We start from the raw sequence: 17,603 nt of genomic DNA, 5'->3' as shown, positions 1-17,603 counted from the left end.
TTGGAATACTTTTACGAATTTTTTTATAGAGAAAAGTTTCATAAATTGACGAGTTCTTTCACTGGTTAAAATTAACACACGTATTTCAAAAACACCCTGTATGTATTTATAGTTGATTTTGTTTTCTTTATGTTGTGTTTAAGATTTTGTTCTGCGTTTTTCTTCTCTTTTTCAAATCTAAGTACTGGAATGTTTGCTCAATTTTTTTCTTCCAAATTTTCAGTATCCAGTTCTTTATAAAAAATATTTTTCATCAATTTATCACAGAAATTTATTTTGCAAAGTTCTTCTTTTTCTATTTATCGGAACTCATTATACCTACCTTATGTGGTATTTAAGTTTATTGTTGTTTCTTCTTTTCTTCACTTTTTCAAGTACATTTATAAATAAAATACTTTCTACTCATTTATTATCCAATTTTTCTATTAAAATAAATGTTTACAAACTATCTAGGTATATTTTTGTAAATTTCTTCCTTTTGACATATTGGAGATTTTATTTTTATGTGATATTTAAGATTACTCAAGCATATGGTCCTTTATTATCGAAATGTTTTACTCAAATACTTTATTTAAAATTTTTATATTTTTTAATTAATTTCTTCCTTTTACTCTATATTGTAGTATTTATGTTTGCTTATCTTTCAGTATTTTTCTTTACTTTCTTCTTCGGTAATTGTTCACTTTAACTACTTCTGGAATTTTCGCGTTTTTTCTGGCTAGACAGCCTCAGAGGGTCCTCCTAGATCGTGTCCCACCATTGAAATCTTGTGCAAATGCCTTTTTTTAATCTCTTGTTGTATTTCAAGGTCGCGTCAAGGTCGCGCCAAGTCTTAGTATAACTAAAGGGTAAGGAAAATTTTCATTTGCACAAGGTTTGACTGATGGGAAACGATGTAGGAGGACGTCCTGAGGCTGTCTAGCCAGAAAAAACGCGGAAATTCCAGAAGTAGTTAAAGTGAACAATTACCTCTTCTTCTTTGTAGTAGGTATTTAAAATTGATTGTTTTAAATCCTATTTTTGAAAATTTTCAGCAATTTTGAATACTTCTTGTAACGTTTTATATCCAAGTAAAATATTTGCCTATAGAAATTTCCAAATCAAAAAACATTACTCAGTAGCAGTGAGAACTAGACCAATAATAATAATTTTCTCTAATCTAATTACGACATATTTATATTTTCTTTAATGGTAATATCTCTGATCACTTTTAATTCACCCACTTATACATTTACCTTAAAAACTACGCAATAATTATGGTACTTACTAACCTTTTTTACTCTAAGGTAAACAAGTTATTTCAACGTATAACACTAATGCGTATTCACAGTTAAGTAAGACGAGCAATTATCGTGACACAACGTCATTGCAAACTTTACAACTTGAGTGCAAGAGAAATAAATAAATTAACTAAGAACCTTGGGTACTACCGCTACATTGTTTTAGATAATAAAACGTCAACGACTACAATAGTGTGGGTTTAGTTTTTTCTTCTGTGAAACTGCATCTGATGCATCTCTAATGTAATTTATGAACAGAATGTTATGACTTTTAATAAATTATGAAATTTATCGAGCCGACCCTCGGACATGCATTCTACAAACCAGCGTCACTACTATTATCAGCAGATTACTTTGTTTAGTGAACTGCTTAATAATTAGTGATAACGACATTATTAATTGAGGTATCCATTGATTGTAATAATTTTAATAAAGTGCAAGACTTACTCGACATCAAGTGTTCTAATCTAGGTGCAGAAATAATTTTGACGTAATGAGCCACCAAAAATCTGTCCCCTTCTGATGGAAAAAATTTTGGACTCGATGTTGTATAAAATATGAGATGAGGGAATGCGTGGGAATGACTCCTTAATAATCCTGTCAATTTTAATCAAGCTAACTTTAGTCTAATAGAAATGTAATCCTAATCGCGTATGTAAATCTGCAAAATCCACATTTTCTATTAATACAGGATTTGTCAGACACGACGGAATAATTCCTAAACTTCGGTGTATTGTTCTAAATGATCGCCATTATTTGCAAAGTCAGTTTAGTCACCTGTTCTAATTGCATTCACGACTCTAATAAATATTTATAAGGACGTGAGAATGTGACAGATGATTCGCACAGCAAACACTTCAAATAATATTTTGTTTAGGAAGTTATTTATTAGATAAAGGTATCCCGTTATTAATTGCTGCTATCAATTGTTTTTGTAATAACGTGTTAGGCCAACACATAATTATTACAATTAATTACCAACTAATGGGTAGATTTTTGCACGTCTTATTAGTCCCCCCCGCGAATTAATTGATCGTCAATCACTGAAGTTTACCGAACTGATACCGGGACTTACGCAACGTCAGGTAATGTGTGTAGTTTCTTGGCAACTCGAGGAAATATACAGATTACAAGTTTCCATAATTTAAAGCGACCCTTTGGAGACAAATTGTCCAGGTTTAGAAAGTAGAAATTAAATAATATCTGGTTGAAATTAATTTCCTGGTGAATAAAGGAAAACCCTTGATTAAATATAAATTAGATCAACTCGGATTTTGGATGTATCTCGTTATTTTAATAAATACCGTCGCTTGCGATGCGTTTTAAATGACGCTCACCAACAATAATAAAAAGAAAATTGTGGATTCAATGATTATAGGTTGTTTGCGCAACTTTCATTTTCCACGAGCGCAATATCAGCAGCTTTAAATTTTTCTTAATAGCTCCGACGCAAAAACTACAGCATTTTTTCCGTCACGATTAAGCTCTTCGGTGTAAAATGAAACAATTACGCTTCGGTGGTGCTGTAATAGCGCCAAACTGAAGATTATTGTCTTCAAACAATAAAGTGTCATCGCCAACAATTTCACCTCAAATGGCCGTGAAGAAGCGTGCAAGTTCATCTCGAGTTTGCTTTCGTTTTCTAATCGTCTAATGACGAATGGTAGTTTATTTGAATAGAGCCATATGGAGAAAATCTGGAGAGCTATTGAATAGAAATACATTCTAGGAGAGATTGTCATCAGATAAATTTTAACTGTTCCATGATCGATTTAATGAACACGCGTTCATTGTCCCATGTGGGTGTCGAGCTTGTTAATAGAGAAATTCTGATATCCTGAGCCCTCATATGATTTGTAAAACCGCGTTAATTAAATCGCAACAGTCTATTCTAACGCTTGGTATAAGTTTTAATTAATCTGACGAGGCTCTAATTGATTTTATGTGACATTACAAACAAAGCGTAACTACTCTTCAGAATATTAAATGCGTTTTTTTAATGATATTTTGTGCAAATCTGCATAAATCAGTGAATTGGACCGTCACGAATTACGTTGTTGAGTAACAACAGATTTGTTTTGAGTGTTAGTTTAATCAATTCTTACATAATACAAGAGTGATTAATATCATCAGGAAGCGCGAGTTTTCGCGAAAATTGTGTAAGGGTGCAATTAGTACTGCAGTGTCACACCGCGAGCGGCACACCGTAAAGCGCGTAAATGCGTACTAGAAATAAGAACCCGATTACATCCCCAACACTTCAATTGTTGTGTGACTAATTTACAAAGGTCAGGTTCGCGTTTTACTCCACTTGTTTTAGACCCAAATGAGAAATTTCTTTCGGTGGGTTGAAACAGTTTTAATCTGCTTTGCGGTGCGTATTCGGAAGTGAAAGTGACACTGGAAAAATCAAAAATCGACCTGCACCAACTGAGTAATTGCCGACCCGGTTTTGATTTTTTAACTAAGCGACATTTAATTCGTTTTGGTACATCCTGGGCCAATTAAGTGGGGAAGAGGCATGAAGTCACTCTCACTACCATTAGTTTAGAAGAACTGAAGAAAGGGGAGCGAAATGTACCTGAAAACGTTTGTTAGTTTACGTCTAGACTTCACAGCGGGTGCAAAAGCGGGATGGTTACATGATTCGACATGTTTCTGTTTATCGAAGGTTTTCCTATTGCGGAATATGATTCTGATTAGTTGCGTCGATGCAAAGGTAAATTAGGGTTTACCTACTTTGCGGTGTTAAGTGTCGGAATGTCTTGACTACGATGCGTTGCTTGAACAGCCTCGTTTTTTTCAGTTTATGTGTGAGTGCTTATGGTAAGTCATTTAAAAAAATCTAATCCTTGTAAGTCGCAGGACAATGAACGAGACGAATAAGATTTTCCTGTGTAGGTGTGTGGCCGTTTACTCTTCCCTTAGAACAATGCTGGAGGAATTATTGGGTGCAAAACTGTTATGTTAGATTCAGCAGTAATTAATTGATATCACGAGGCAAGGTTTAAGATACCAGTTGGACATTATTGTGCACGTCTGCGGCATAATAGGGGTGTGCGGTAAATTCGACTGAAACTGAAATTAAAATTTGGTGATTCACGTTTAAACTAAAACGGTAAAATGTAACACAATGTGAAATTGAGACGACTGAAATCGTTCAAGATTCAAGTAAACAACAGTTAAATAAATAACATTGTATTTTTCCAATTCAGTAAACACATAAACTACTTGTTTCAGTCACAATAGAAGTGTTACACGCATTCATTATATTCGAGTGAAATTGCGATGTGATTTTCACTAAATTAAGTAAAACATATTTGTTGGGAAATTTTTATTAAACAATTACGCCCGATCAATGTTATTAGCCTTGCAAATGATCTTTCCAATTTTTTATGTTCTTCGTGGGCTGGAACAACAAAACTTAGTTAATTGATGTTTCCGTAATGCAAATATGTCTTTTAGATAGCTTCCACCGAAATTATCCTTACTATAGGAGCGCATGGACATCGATAACACCTCCAGGGAGAACTCAAGATTTCCACAATGCTAGTATTTACTTGGGTTATGCTAACAACCCGTTTGGGGCGTCCACTCCAGTCAGACCTAAAATTAAAGAAGTGTAAGCTCACCTCACGTAATTTTTCTTTCATTTGACAAATCTGTACAATTAATGCTTATTAGCTAAAAAATTGCAAACACAAACAATGGTTGAAAATTGCTTCCCATAACAATAATTATGTTTAATTAATTTCAGACAGTTTTTACGCAACGGCTGTATCATCGCTCAATTACAGAAAACAACAAAATTTTCCCGCGTTTTCTTGTGAACAATGTAATTAATAATTATTTTTATTCGGGTCTGTCTTCACGTTTCACTTTTTACTGTTGTGCTAATTATAAGCTGACACATGATTTGAAATCGGCATAAATCATAAAGGCACAAAGTATTTTTTAATTTGCTGTTTTAATGAAGTCATTTTTACTTCATTGCTTTCACATGTGTCTCAGTATTTACATCATGATGTGATGTGAAAATATTTACCTCATTTAAAACATTGTGAAACTCGCTCAGATATGCATCATTTCTTTTTATGGATATAAGTCTGTACCTTATTACGTTTCCTGGTTATACATAAGTGTCTGTACGGTAGCTACTACCAGAAAAACTAGATAATGCAAATTAGTAATAAAATGTGACGTAATTCGTTATGAGAGAATATTTCTAATTTCATTGTTTTCCGTTATGAAACTTTTACTGTTTCACACTCTTTAGGCTCGTCGAAGAAATGTTGCAGACGCGTGGATCACCGTTAGACGTCGAACCTGAGGCTAACAAAATTGATTCGCAATTTCCCTCAACCGCCATCCAGGAACAAAGATCCAAACGTGGCGTAATACACCTGTACAATATGGTCAGTTGTGCCACAGGATGTAATCCCCTAATTTACAAGGGATACGGTTGCTATTGTGGTTTCTTGGGATCGGGATATGCAGTTGACGGGATAGACAGGTGCTTGTCATCACGAATTTTCCTTTTGTCAACGGAAATGTTGTAGGTGTTGCAAGTCTCACGATTGGTGTTACGACACGGCCAATTGTCCCATGTTTCTCGAATACTTTGTGCCGTATTATTGGAAGTGCTCTCGCAACAGACCCTATTGCGGTAAGTTGGTAGGCTACGGTAGTTGGAAGTCGCGTCTGAGATTAGTTCAGCACGACAGTCAATACATGGCGAGTTTTCAGCGATCCCCGAGGACCAGTTAGGGGGGCCGGGATCTTGTTCTCAGAGGCTGTGCGAATGCGATCGGCTTTTGTCCGAGTGTCTAAGAAAATATCCTTGTCCTGCCAAAAGAGCACTGTGTAGGTCGTCTCCTTGGAGACTAATTCAGACCGCTCTTATGGGTTTCTGAGGTCATTTGAAAAAATGATATTTATCTGTAAATAATCTACTTTATAATAAAGTGACATTGTAATTATAAACCAGGTTTTTTAATTACCTACATAATTAATTTGGGTATTATGTTTTGTTTGACAATTTTAAGGTTAGTTGAGTTGGGTGGTTAATGCTGTCAATAAGACAAATGACTGAAGATGTTGAAATAACACTTCAGTTGAAGAAATCGTTGACTGAATCAGTTTCTGAACAGCAAATAGAGTTATCTTTAGCAAATGTGTCGACTAGAACAAGATATCAGCCAAAAATCGGATCCCCATCGGTCATTAATCTCACATTTTCGATTTTAGGAATCTTGGTTGGATCAGCTACTTGCATTTTGGGAGTTTTATTTTGGTGTAAAGTTTTAGAAATTTAGGAGAGTCGTAAGATGCGAGAAAATGAATCAAATCGACGTGACCAACAAGTGGAACAACAACAGCCGCAGCAACCCCAAGTGCAAGTACGGAGGCGATTCCGACTTCCCGCTTGGCATTATGTCGTATACGCAATTGGGGGTGTGGTGTTTATTTCGGTGGTAGCCGTCACGATTTTTAAGCAAGTGCATAATGAACGTGATACCTAACACCTGAACACGTTTCCTAATTCCTAATCGAACATTTTGGTAATCACTGGAGGATTAGTAGTTCGTACGCACCGTAACGCAAACATAACCTACAAATTTTTTGAGGTTAAGTGGCTGATTTGTGCAAATTTAATTGTGCGATTAGTGTATGTAAAATGTTGAAGACGTACCAGAAATTGCGTTTTAATAAAATCTACTTAATCAAACACATTTCGCCTTATTCAAATCAACCTGTTCCGAAAGAAAAGACCGACGAGCACTATGAACAGCAACTCAAAGAATTTCAAAAAATCTCGAATATTCAGCAGAAAGTAAAAACGAAGAAACCACAGAAACCGCCGTTTGTCAAGAACTTATTTTTGGGGATTTTCGATACTGACATTCTCACGTATCCTGAATTGAAAAATGAGGAATTGGATAACCTTAATAAAATCGTCCAACAAGCACAAACTGTGCTTGAGAAGCCTGAAGTTAAAGAGTGCAAACAGATTTCGAGACAGTTTTTGAAGAAGTTAGGCGCAGGGCAAATTCTTGGTCAACAAGCGTCACAATTGATGGGAGGTCGAGAGCTCAATGCAATGGAGACGTGTCGCCTTACGGAAGCTATTTCTGAGATAGATTTAAAAAACGTGATTGTTAATAACGAGAAGTTGGGAATTCAGTTGTTGGTGAAGTTTGGTAGTGATCATTTGAAACGCAAATATTTACAAAAACTCATTGATGGTGACAGTTTATCAGCGTTTTGTGTGGTGGAGCCTCTGCCAACCAATTTAGATATATTTAAAAAAACAGCCATGCCCACATCTGGTGGAAAAACATGGGTTTGTGTGGGTAAATTGTCATATTATGTAATGCAATGAGAATTTCTAGATTTTAAATGGAGAAAAGAAAATGGTGTTGAATGGGAGCGATGCAGATATTTACATAGTATTTGCCAACACGAATCATCTAATCAAGGACGAAGTTAGAGAACAAAAATTTACCGCTTTTGTCGTGGAGCGAGATTTTGGAGGGGTGACCAGCTCCAGGCACAAAACACTCGATAATAATCTTGAATTATCAGATGTTGTTTTTGAAAACACTCCAATTCCGGCTGGTACTTTTTTAATTTTAGTAAAATTCTGAAATGAGTAGGCTTTTGTTGTTTAAAGGGAAGTCGGAGCTTGATTCATGATTGTAATAGTGTCAAATTTAAAAAAAAACCGCCACGGAGCATATATTTTTCGTTATAAAAAAAGTGCATGTTTTTTCATTCGTTTGCGTTCATAAAATATGTGATTTTTGAATCGGTCAAGAAGCGTTAAAAAAAGTGCCGTAGCGTGTCATTTTTTAACGCAATTATAAAATATTTCATTCATAAATAGTAGTTTTTTTAACGAGTTCGTATGTAAATTGGGATTTTTTTGGCATGAGTGGGCCAAGGTCCACACAGGAGAAAATTTTCAAATTTTGAGTGTCGAAAAAATTGTTATCTAAACTTACAGGCGCCAAAAATTTTTTGTATGCAACTCGTTAGTAAAGTATCTTTTTTTTACCCGGCGGATTGCGCACTCGCTGCGCTCGTGCGGCAAATTTTCCTTCTCGTTAACAAAGTATTACTTTACTCACTTGTTGCATAAATAACTATTAAGAAATAATGGGTGGTTATGCATAACAAGAGTAAAAACCATTTTTTAAAATAAAATTCACAATTAACAAGTGATAAATTAAAATTATACGACATATTTTCAGAAATTTTATTTTCCGTAGCGCGTAGCCGCCCCTTGTCTCTTTTTTTGTTTATTATGTAATTTATTAAGATGTAATTTACAGAAAATATAATTGGAAATGAAGGCCAAGGTGACACAATACTGAGTGGAATATATCCAGAGTATCGTCTCAGTACTGGTCCCGTGTGTTCCTCGTTGGTAAAAAAATTAATAAATAGAATGACACAACATTACATAAACGTATCAAAAGAACCACATTTATTATATGAAACTGACGCCGTACGCATGAAGTTGGGAGAGGTACTCGATTTCGTAAACTCTTTATCCAAAAAGAATAATTTTTTTGTGATTACTTAGTTAACTGCGTCGCTTTATGCAATTGAAAGCATGGTGTATCTGACCGCAGGTCTCATAGATGAATACGAAAATCAAGACACTGAATTAGAAACTGCGATCGTGAAAGTAATTCAGCCGATCGAACAATATTTTCAATGAAGTTGATTAAAAATTCTTGTTATAGGTGTTCGCCTCAGAACAAGCACTTCTCAGCACAACATCTTGTATCAATTTCCTTGGCCCTGAAGCAACTTTAGATAGCCACTGGTGCAGCAAACTCCACACCGAAGCCTTATCTCAAGTGGCTCTAAACGACCACAACGACAATCTAAAAATTTTAATCGCGCTGTTCGGAATGCGTCACGTAGGAGTACGTCCTCCACTCTTCTTCAAAAACCAAAAAACTAACCACTCAATTTTAGCAAGAAACGAACGATTTGATAAGAAAATTAAGGAACCCCTTCTTCTACAGCACGTTCGTCCTGAAGCGCATGTGGACCCACAGGAGACACTTTGACGACAATCCAAAGTTAAATTTGTACTTGCACCACTACCTGCACCCCTCTTCCATCAACGCATCGAATCGTCTAGAGTAACGCTCGCCTTTACATCTTGATTTTTGCATCAAACTGTTTTTCAGGTATTGCGTCCTGAGGTTGCAGCACGCGACTGAAACCCTACTCTCGCGGTACGGCCAAGAAGTCATCAATAAACACGCAGATCTGACGAGACTGGCAGAGTGTATCATGGATATTTACGCGATGACGGCGTGCATCAGTCGCGCTTCTAGATCCTACTGTATAGGTTTGCAGAGCGCCGAGTACGAAATGGCTCTAGCTTCGGCGATTGCCATGAGCGCCACCGAACGAGTCAAAGCGAATCTTTTGAAGGTGATCGAAGGACCGTACATGACCAACGACGAGAATTATAGAGTTATCACGCAGAGGTTGTTCGATTTTAAGAAGTACTACCCTACGCACCCTTTGACTAGAAATTTCTAGTGTAAATAAATAGACAAGTTGTGAGAGTTTTGCGTTTTATTATTACACTGTGGCACACACATTTGATATCCAATTCATGTATTGAGCAGTCAATGTGTACGTTGATACTTTTCCCTGGTTGGGTTCGTGCACGCTTATCACTCCCTTTATATACCATCTATTATTACTAGAGAAGACGACACCAGCCCCTTCACTTTCATGGCCCAGGCGAACACCTGAAGCTGTTACAAAAATTAAATTACAACAGAGACGCCCTACAAAAACCGACTTTTGATTTTTGTGCACGATTTGTCTTCAGCGATGAACGAAACGAAATCTTGAGGAGCTTCGTAAGAGCAGTCGTCTGGATTCAGATACGATTGTTCAACAATGACAACTTTGTTGTTACTCCAAATCGGTTGTTTTCCCACTAGATTGTTCTAAAACAGACTTGCGTCTTCCTATTTTTTACTTTGCTGTTAAGTGATAGTACCTACGTCCTTGACATCACCGGACCAGTCCACGCAAACGGGTTTAATTTGATTAAAGTGGAATTTGTCCTTGATTATTGCAACGTCATAAGTAAATAAATTGACTAAGCCTTTGTAGTGTTTTTGAATGTTGATTGTATTTTTGTTGACCTACAAAACAAATAGATTTATGCGATTTTTAGAGAACGAGTTACCTTGTGCAGAGTCGATGGTTTCGATTTCAGGTCAAATTTTTTCGCCAAGTTGTCACTTGCGATGTAGAAGGTCGCATTTCGTAAACTTCCCTTGATGTTATCATAAAAACAGTGTGCGGCTAAAATGTAAAATTTACTACAATACTCAGAAATCAACTACGATGGCTCATTTTTCACGGAAATTCCAGTCAATTTCCATTCGTACGATAGCTTGAAAGCAGTATTTTCCTGAGTCGAAGTTGTATGATTGATAGTCAAGTTGTCAGTTTATACTTTATTGGGAAACGATTTTACATAAAAACAGGTTTTCATAAAACTAAAGTAGAATTAAATGTATAGCGTGTAGGTACGGTTTTTCCAGTGTCGGGACATTTTGACACCAAAAAATATTTTTACTTTGAACGTAGATACCTACTTTTGGAACGTTAAAAGAATGAAGAATGAGGAAAATCCAGTCATAGTCCGTTTCAATTACTTTATGAATTAAATATAAATTCAGGTTTTACAACGTTGAACAGTTACAAGTAAATTTCAGTCGTCAATGTGACAGATTGTCAATGTCATTTTTTAACACAATGCCAATTTCTCTATTGTCTATTGTCAAACGGTCATAACCTGTAAGATGTTCTGAGATATCAAAATGCTTTCTTTATCAAAATTTATTGATGAAATGAAATAAGGTAAATTGAAACAAAACTAATTTATTATTGAAAGATATTGGAAACGTGCTTTTGAACATTTAAAAATCCTTGACAATGCAATTTAATTTAATATTGACGGTGAACATAATCAAGCATGGAACAATAGGTACTACAAAATTTAAAGTGACAAGTACAACCAAAATGGTACTGTTCGCGATTACATTCTACAAATTGGCTGAGTTTCATTTTGATTAAGTGTTTGATTTTAACATTGGCCAACTGAGATATGTTGGCACTGATAATGCTCTGTTTACAGTAATTAAATGCGATTAATGCACAAACAAGTTTTTTATTAGTAATCGCGAACTAATACACAAAGTTGAATATTTTCTTACCAGTGAGAACAGCATTTGACTGAATTACGGACCCAAAACAAATCAATTCCAAGTGATTTTGATTTTCCACATATATTCCCACATTCCACGGAAAGGACCCATTATTATCAGACTTACTTTGCCCACAATCTACCAAAAAGCTCATCACTACTCACGTTATCAACAACAATAAAACTTACCGTTACTTGAACAGCGAACTTCACTCAATAAAACTCCCACTTGCAAAAAAATCGAAAACGAAAGTACCGAATGAAGTTTCATTTTATGACCTAAGCTGCAGCACAAAGATTACTTCGCGTTATCAACAACGCTGGCATTGAATGATCGTATTGACACCTTATTAATAGAACTGGTTTTGCCACCGCATATGACAACGTTACTTTTGAATTTTTTGCAACAATTTCGAAGAGAAATGTAGATTCTGAGAATTCTAAGAATAAGTCATTTGGGTTTTTTTGCAGTTAAATTCCGCGTCACGAATAACAGCAGTAACAGCACACTAATCGCGGTTGGGAATACTTATTATACTTGGGAATACTGTCTGTCTACTAAGACTCTTCAATCGACCACTTTCTAATGCAATTGAGTAATCAGCAGATAAAGGAAATTGAAATAATAAGACACGATAGTGCGAAATAAATAAATATTTATTTTTAAATTTCTACTAATTTAATAATATGTCTCGTGCCGGTACCACCCATTAGGATATTTGCGCATGTGCCACTTTCTCAACTCATCAAAAATGATAATGAAGATTGCGAACGGCAACGAATAACACCACCTACAAAAAATTTCTTTGATATGGATACCAGCAGACCACATAATTTTACCATCTGAACATTACAGGATAAAATTTCAAATAATTCATACTGGGGAGATAAGACAACATACAAGCAACAACAGTTTCCACCACCAAACTTATATTCAATATCATATTGCCCATCCCTAAAATTATACTGTCAGTGATTTAACAAGATGTTGCTGAATTATACCTTGGTGGAAAATCGAATTGATGCGAGTTTTACACACGATCAGATCCGCCCATTGCGTAACAACCACGCTGATCATAAAGGCCGTGTAACAAGTATATTCCAACTCTTTGCGTTTGGTGTACGACCATTCTTGCCCATACGAATCCAACAAGTCGTTGACGCTCTCAGAATCCCATTTTTGGCGCAACCCTGGAACATTTTGTAAAACCTGCACCATCAAACTTAGAATCTCACCGAAGAGTTGTCTCGGTCTGAACCCGTGCTCAGCCATGATCGCAAAATAAATGAAAAATCCGCACGTGGCCTCGATTATGCCGATGTGTCCGTACGCCAAGAAGTAGAGTTTGCGAGTTACGAGATTGTCTGTTTTGGGGTTTCTCGGTGGTCTTTGCATGATGTCGCTTTCTGCTTTTTCGTAAGCGAGACTGATCGCTGGCAACATGTCCGTCAAGAGATCGATGCACAGAATCGCCATAACACCTGCGATCAGTCGATGGAAAATTGTTTTTGATGAGTTGGTACTCACCTAAAGGTAATGGAATGTTCCCGAGTACGAAAACTAAAAAGGGCAAGATTTCCGGCACGTTTGAAGCTAAAGTGTAAGCGATGGATTTTTTGAGGTTGTCAAAAATTTTGCGACCCTCCTCGACTCCGGTGACTATAGAAGCGAAATTGTCGTCCAGGAGGATCATGTCGGCTGATTGTTGCGACACTTCCGACCCAGAAATGCCCATAGCTATGCCGATATCTGCTCTTTTGAGCGCCGGAGCGTCGTTAACACCATCCCCGGTCACAGCAACTGCAATTTGGTGTTTTAGTTACGAAAGCGACCACCTGTCAATTACCAATCTGTCCGAGTCTTTGACACCCTTCGACTATTTGAAGTTTTTGCGTCGGAGATGTTCTAGCAAAGACAATTTCGTTGTAGTTGTGCAAGATATTGTCCAGTTCGTCGTTGGTTATGTCGCGTAAAGTCGAACCGTGTATGACTATCGCTTTGTCCTTGAAAGCTGGTAGGGTCTCGATCATGTTCATGTTGAAGGCGTCTATGGTCTCTTTGGCTTGGATGATACCAACTTGACGCGCAATTGCTTTGGCAGTTATCTGAAATACCCTAGATCAAGATTTTGACTGAGCTGCATCTGTCATTTACCGGATGATCTCCTGTCACCATGATGACTCGAATTCCTGCAGTCTTGCATCGCGTCACTGCATCTGGCACTTGTGGTCGCGGTGGATCGATCAGCGACATGAACCCAACGAATCTCAACTCCCTTCTGGGAAAATTCGGAGGTTCTGCGCGGAACGGATAGTCTTTGGTGTAGCTCTCGTCCAACAGCAGATCACAAAATCCCAAGACTCTCTCGCCCTTTTCTGCCAGTTCGATGCACGCTTGGTCACAAATTCTTCTCAAATCGTCACTCAACTCTTTGGTCTCCTTGTTTAAACAAATTTTGGTGCAACGAGCCAAGATGCGTTCGGGAGCTCCTTTCATCACCATCAGACATCTACCGTCCTGAAGGCCATGGATCGAAATCTGGTACTTGGTGGTCGAACTGAACGGAATCTCGAGGAGTTTTGGACTGTTTTGTCTAAATTTGGACGGCGACCCTTCGACTTTGCTCAACTCGACGAACTTCAAGATGGCTTCTTCGCTAGCGTCGCCTCTCACTTTTCTCTGAAGAATCGGCTTGTTCTCCTCGCCGTGGATGAATTCCGCCCTGTTGCAAAGAGTTGCGCATCTCATCAACACCTTGAAACCTGAAACCCACCTATGTAATCGACACAAACTATTTAGTTATCACTACTCCTACCCTCGCTCCCCATGTAATCCTTCGCTTCTTCCTGTTGGTTGGTAGAGTCGGCGTGAATTATTTTATTATCGCACCAAAAATGACACACCGTCATTTTGTTCTGGGTGAGAGTACCAGTCTTGTCAGAACAGATGACTGAAGTTGAACCAAGAGTTTCCACCGCTTCGAGATTCTTCACCAGACAGTTTTTCGCCGCCATTTTCTTCGCCGTTACGGACAAACAAACAGTGACTGTGGCGAGGAGACCTAAACAAAACCATGCATTTTTGGTTGAAACGTGGCACGAGAGGGTACCTTCAGGGACGTTGGCTACGATGATCCCGATCAGAAACAGAGAGGCTTCGATCCACGAGTAATTCATCGCTAGAGCTGCAGCGCCGAATACCACCCCCAAAAAGCAAGCCCACACGCTTATTATTTTCATGAATTGCTCAAGCTCGCGAGCTATTGGAGTTTTGTTGGGTTGCAATCTTGCAGTCAGTCCCGCTATTCGACCCATCGTGGTTTGGTCACCACAAGCGCACACGATGCCCTTCGCTGTGCCCTCCACGGCGTTGGTTGAGAAGAAAGCAAAGTTTTTGGTTTCCAGAATGTTGTCGCTGGTGCATTCGCTTCCGCGGAACTGCGGTTCAGATTCTCCGGTCAGGGCGGAGTTGTCCACCTAAATTAAATCTATAGTGGTAGAAAAATGAAAATTTTGAATCGTCTAACCTTGAAGCCTTGACTGTGGATAACGCGGATGTCTGCTGGAATTCGATCGCCGAATTTCATTTCGACCAAGTCTCCCACCACCAAATCTTGAGACATGATGGTCATCGTCTCACCCCCACGGATCACTGTGGCTTTGGGGGGGACCATGTTGGCAAAGGATTCCATAATCTATGATAGGAATCAGTTTCAAAATTAATTTAATTAATTAAAAAACGAGTTTCTATCGCACGCGTCCAAGTTTTGAAAATGAACAGTGAAGCGCTGTATTATAGACGCAAAATAGAAAAAAGAGCCCAGTGACTATTTTCTGCTTGGAAAATTTTTTGAAAGAGATTGCCAAAATTGTTGAAAAATTGATTTATTAATAGCTGAAAGGAGTTGTGAAAACGTGAATTTGAGCGTACTGACAAATACAAATAAACCGTTAAAGATCAAACCTTTTGACTTTTGTGTTCCTGAAAGTACATGAAACATCCTGTTACCACCACCACGACGACAAGAACACATCCCAAAATTAGGTTGTCGGAGTCTGTTTCATGCGTTGTTATCGTGCGAATTATCACCGCAGTGAAGCAGAGCAGAGCGCCTATCCACAACAGAATGGAAAACCCTGAAACACCAATTCGATGAATCTTGCCTGGGAGCTTTCTCTGCTCGAATCGAAAAGTTTGCGAAAGCTTGCGATGGGAGCATCTCGAGTAAACCAGTTCGATTTTAAATATAGCATAAATACCGATCTATATTTAGGCCAAATGACGATTAACTGCCATACAAATCAAAATTTTAGGCTTGTGTATACAAACAGCCACTTCATAAAATTTCTAGATGAGTAATTTTGGCAATGGACAAGAGGAAACGCGACATTGTGATAGATTTACTCACCTTGCGTTAATGTTCTGATGAATTTTACTATTTCGGGAGTTTTGGTCGAAGGGGTAAGGGTGTTGGGGCCGGTTTTGGCGAGGATTTCGGCAGCTTGTTCCGGAGTTAATCCGGTTTCGCGGTCGGTGTTTAAACGGCGGCACAACTCCCCTGAAATCATATCCAATCGTAATTTTTAATAAATATCTTGCATTCTCTAAATCTGCATTCTTTGTAGATTTGTCCATCCCTGAATGAAAGTTATGACCCTAGTTATGACGTCACGTCGTATGCTGCTACAGGGGTACTAGATATATCCAGTGGATGTTTAAGTAATAAATATTTCGCGTGGGCTATAAAATCTCTAAATTTATTTTTTTTTTCAAAATCCGAATTTCTGAAAAGGCGTTCGAGATCCGGTGTTTACATTTGTGACCTCATACCAAATGTAAACACCCAGTTGTGATGTAAGTGGTTGTATCAACAAGTAGCTTTAAGCTGCCGCGACGCTCGATATATGTTTTGATGGAACTCGCCGCTAAAATAAAAAAATTATAAACATCGTAAAGCACGGCAGTAACAATGAATTTCGCGATTTACATTTCGCCGTGATAAATTAACTGTTTATCTTGAATTCCAGTTTGTAATTAAAATGTTGCAGGTTTTAAGTAAAATTGGATTTAAGCGTGTACGAAATGTTTAGTAAAGCAGCGAAATTCATTTGTTTTGGAAGATCGTGTTGCACGACCCCATTTTAAGAATTTGCTCTAAAAATAAGATTCTTTATATAAACTTAACAAATTTAATTAAAAATGATTGGCGATTTATCGGCTGATGGTCCTAGCGTCGTTACTTTTTAACGTCCCTAGATGTAGGTCATGTTGTCCCAGAGGTACGCCTTAATTAAGCAAATAAACCAACAAACTGAAGCATCGCGACCAAGAAGGTGATAATTTCGTGTGGCCCGAGTGATCCCTTTAAAAATAAAATACCAACAAGCAATTTTTCGCTTTGTCATAAATTAAAAAACATTCACATTAACACCAATGAAACAGTCATAAGTAATTGACTGTATTGCGTGCAAGAGTGACGGGACGCTCCTGCACACACGCCGTAAGAATTGCTAAACAACATGCACTCCCATAATTATTTTTTTCGATTCTTTTAAAAATAATTTTCGTTATTTATCCAGGTGCAAGTTTACATTGACAATTTGCCGATAAATTTTCTTTGGCACATACCCAACGCCACAGAGTGTGTGTCAGTGATGACTTCCTTCCTGAAGTTCTCGAGCCTCGCAAGACTGATCTCTTTCCTGGAGAGCGACTTTCGCCTCTCCACTTTTTTCTTAAAGAGCGCCGACATTTTTGCGACACAGAACACCGAGCGTTTGAAATCTATTACTTTCGAGCCAACATTTTAACATTAATTAGAAACATGTTAACTGGAGGCACGCGTCGTCATCGAGGACACGACGCTAATTTTCTAATTACTTAAGTAAATGAAGATTTTAGGGAGAGCTGACCGAAACTGGAGTTTGCACGCAAAGCTCGACTTTGTGCAACTTTGCACGCTTTGAATACAGCGAAAATTTTCACAGCAAATAAGAAGTGTCCTATAAATAACTCCACCTCTTTATCGAACTCGTGCAAGAGGGGGAAATATCGACAGAGGATG

General features: G+C 37.7%; 4 protein-coding genes across 4 annotated transcripts; 2 read left to right on the top strand and 2 right to left on the bottom strand.

The window, feature by feature from the left end:
- Positions 1 to 633: 633 nt before the first annotated feature.
- Positions 634 to 6,263, top strand: LOC138135228 (phospholipase A2 A2-actitoxin-Ucs2a). The gene is made up of 5 exons (XM_069053912.1): positions 634 to 4,106; positions 4,746 to 4,902; positions 5,557 to 5,793; positions 5,840 to 5,946; positions 6,027 to 6,263. The coding sequence occupies exons 1-5, from the start codon at positions 4,055 to 4,057 to the stop codon at positions 6,191 to 6,193; spliced, it is 720 nt and encodes a 239-aa protein (XP_068910013.1). The 5' UTR covers positions 634 to 4,054; the 3' UTR covers positions 6,194 to 6,263.
- Positions 6,264 to 6,353: 90 nt separating this feature from the next.
- Egm (acyl-CoA dehydrogenase family member enigma) lies at positions 6,354 to 9,874 on the top strand. The gene is made up of 8 exons (XM_069053903.1): positions 6,354 to 6,535; positions 6,582 to 7,623; positions 7,673 to 7,898; positions 8,615 to 8,811; positions 8,869 to 8,973; positions 9,032 to 9,217; positions 9,270 to 9,439; positions 9,488 to 9,874. The coding sequence occupies exons 2-8, from the start codon at positions 6,958 to 6,960 to the stop codon at positions 9,846 to 9,848; spliced, it is 1,911 nt and encodes a 636-aa protein (XP_068910004.1). The 5' UTR covers positions 6,354 to 6,535; positions 6,582 to 6,957; the 3' UTR covers positions 9,849 to 9,874.
- LOC138135227 (serine protease gd-like) lies at positions 9,867 to 12,156 on the bottom strand. The gene is made up of 6 exons (XM_069053911.1): positions 11,728 to 12,156; positions 11,549 to 11,677; positions 10,513 to 10,631; positions 10,325 to 10,468; positions 10,117 to 10,267; positions 9,867 to 10,069 (listed from the first exon to the last, which is right to left on the bottom strand). Exons 1-6 carry the CDS (start codon positions 11,807 to 11,809, stop codon positions 9,891 to 9,893), a joined length of 804 nt encoding a protein of 267 aa, XP_068910012.1. The 5' UTR covers positions 11,810 to 12,156; the 3' UTR covers positions 9,867 to 9,890.
- Positions 12,157 to 12,177: 21 nt separating this feature from the next.
- On the bottom strand, positions 12,178 to 17,521 carry LOC138135219 (sodium/potassium-transporting ATPase subunit alpha-like). The gene is made up of 13 exons (XM_069053900.1): positions 17,168 to 17,521; positions 15,948 to 16,097; positions 15,503 to 15,675; positions 15,066 to 15,233; positions 14,649 to 15,015; positions 14,355 to 14,600; positions 13,694 to 14,301; positions 13,386 to 13,644; positions 13,067 to 13,339; positions 12,775 to 13,020; positions 12,541 to 12,729; positions 12,379 to 12,493; positions 12,178 to 12,329 (listed from the first exon to the last, which is right to left on the bottom strand). Exons 1-13 carry the CDS (start codon positions 17,289 to 17,291, stop codon positions 12,218 to 12,220), a joined length of 3,030 nt encoding a protein of 1,009 aa, XP_068910001.1. The 5' UTR covers positions 17,292 to 17,521; the 3' UTR covers positions 12,178 to 12,217.
- Between the last annotated feature and the right edge of the window lie 82 nt (positions 17,522 to 17,603).

The sequence above is a fragment of the Tenebrio molitor genome, chromosome 7 (genome assembly GCF_963966145.1).
Source record: "Tenebrio molitor chromosome 7, icTenMoli1.1, whole genome shotgun sequence".
NCBI classification, from domain to species: domain Eukaryota; kingdom Metazoa; phylum Arthropoda; class Insecta; order Coleoptera; family Tenebrionidae; genus Tenebrio; species Tenebrio molitor.
Note: the sequence above shows the minus strand (reverse complement) of the source record. Positions and strands in the feature narration are given on the sequence as shown.

Bases quoted from the DNA above. Each gene is read 5' to 3' on its own strand.
- LOC138135227 (XM_069053911.1), bottom strand. From the start codon at position 11,809: ATGAAACTTCATTCGGTACTTTCGTTTTCGATTTTTTTGCAAGTGGGA. The intron at 11,678-11,727 runs GTAAGTTTTATT...GCTTTTTGGTAG, and splicing joins AGTTCGCTGTTCAAGTAACG to ATTGTGGGCAAAGTAAGTCT. The intron at 10,469-10,512 runs GTAACTCGTTCT...TTTGTTTTGTAG, and splicing joins AACCATCGACTCTGCACAAG to GTCAACAAAAATACAATCAA.
- Egm (XM_069053903.1), top strand. From the start codon at position 6,958: ATGTTGAAGACGTACCAGAAATTGCGTTTTAATAAAATCTACTTAATC. The intron at 7,624-7,672 runs GTTTGTGTGGGT...GAGAATTTCTAG, and splicing joins CATCTGGTGGAAAAACATGG to ATTTTAAATGGAGAAAAGAA. The intron at 8,974-9,031 runs GTAATTCAGCCG...TTCTTGTTATAG, and splicing joins TAGAAACTGCGATCGTGAAA to GTGTTCGCCTCAGAACAAGC.
- LOC138135219 (XM_069053900.1), bottom strand. From the start codon at position 17,291: ATGTCGGCGCTCTTTAAGAAAAAAGTGGAGAGGCGAAAGTCGCTCTCC. The intron at 14,601-14,648 runs GTACCCTCTCGT...GGTTTTGTTTAG, and splicing joins CGTAGCCAACGTCCCTGAAG to GTCTCCTCGCCACAGTCACT. The intron at 13,021-13,066 runs GTGAGTACCAAC...GACTGATCGCAG, and splicing joins GAACATTCCATTACCTTTAG to GTGTTATGGCGATTCTGTGC.
- LOC138135228 (XM_069053912.1), top strand. From the start codon at position 4,055: ATGCGTTGCTTGAACAGCCTCGTTTTTTTCAGTTTATGTGTGAGTGCT. The intron at 5,794-5,839 runs GTGCTTGTCATC...GAAATGTTGTAG, and splicing joins GCAGTTGACGGGATAGACAG to GTGTTGCAAGTCTCACGATT. The intron at 5,947-6,026 runs GTAAGTTGGTAG...GCGAGTTTTCAG, and splicing joins TCGCAACAGACCCTATTGCG to CGATCCCCGAGGACCAGTTA.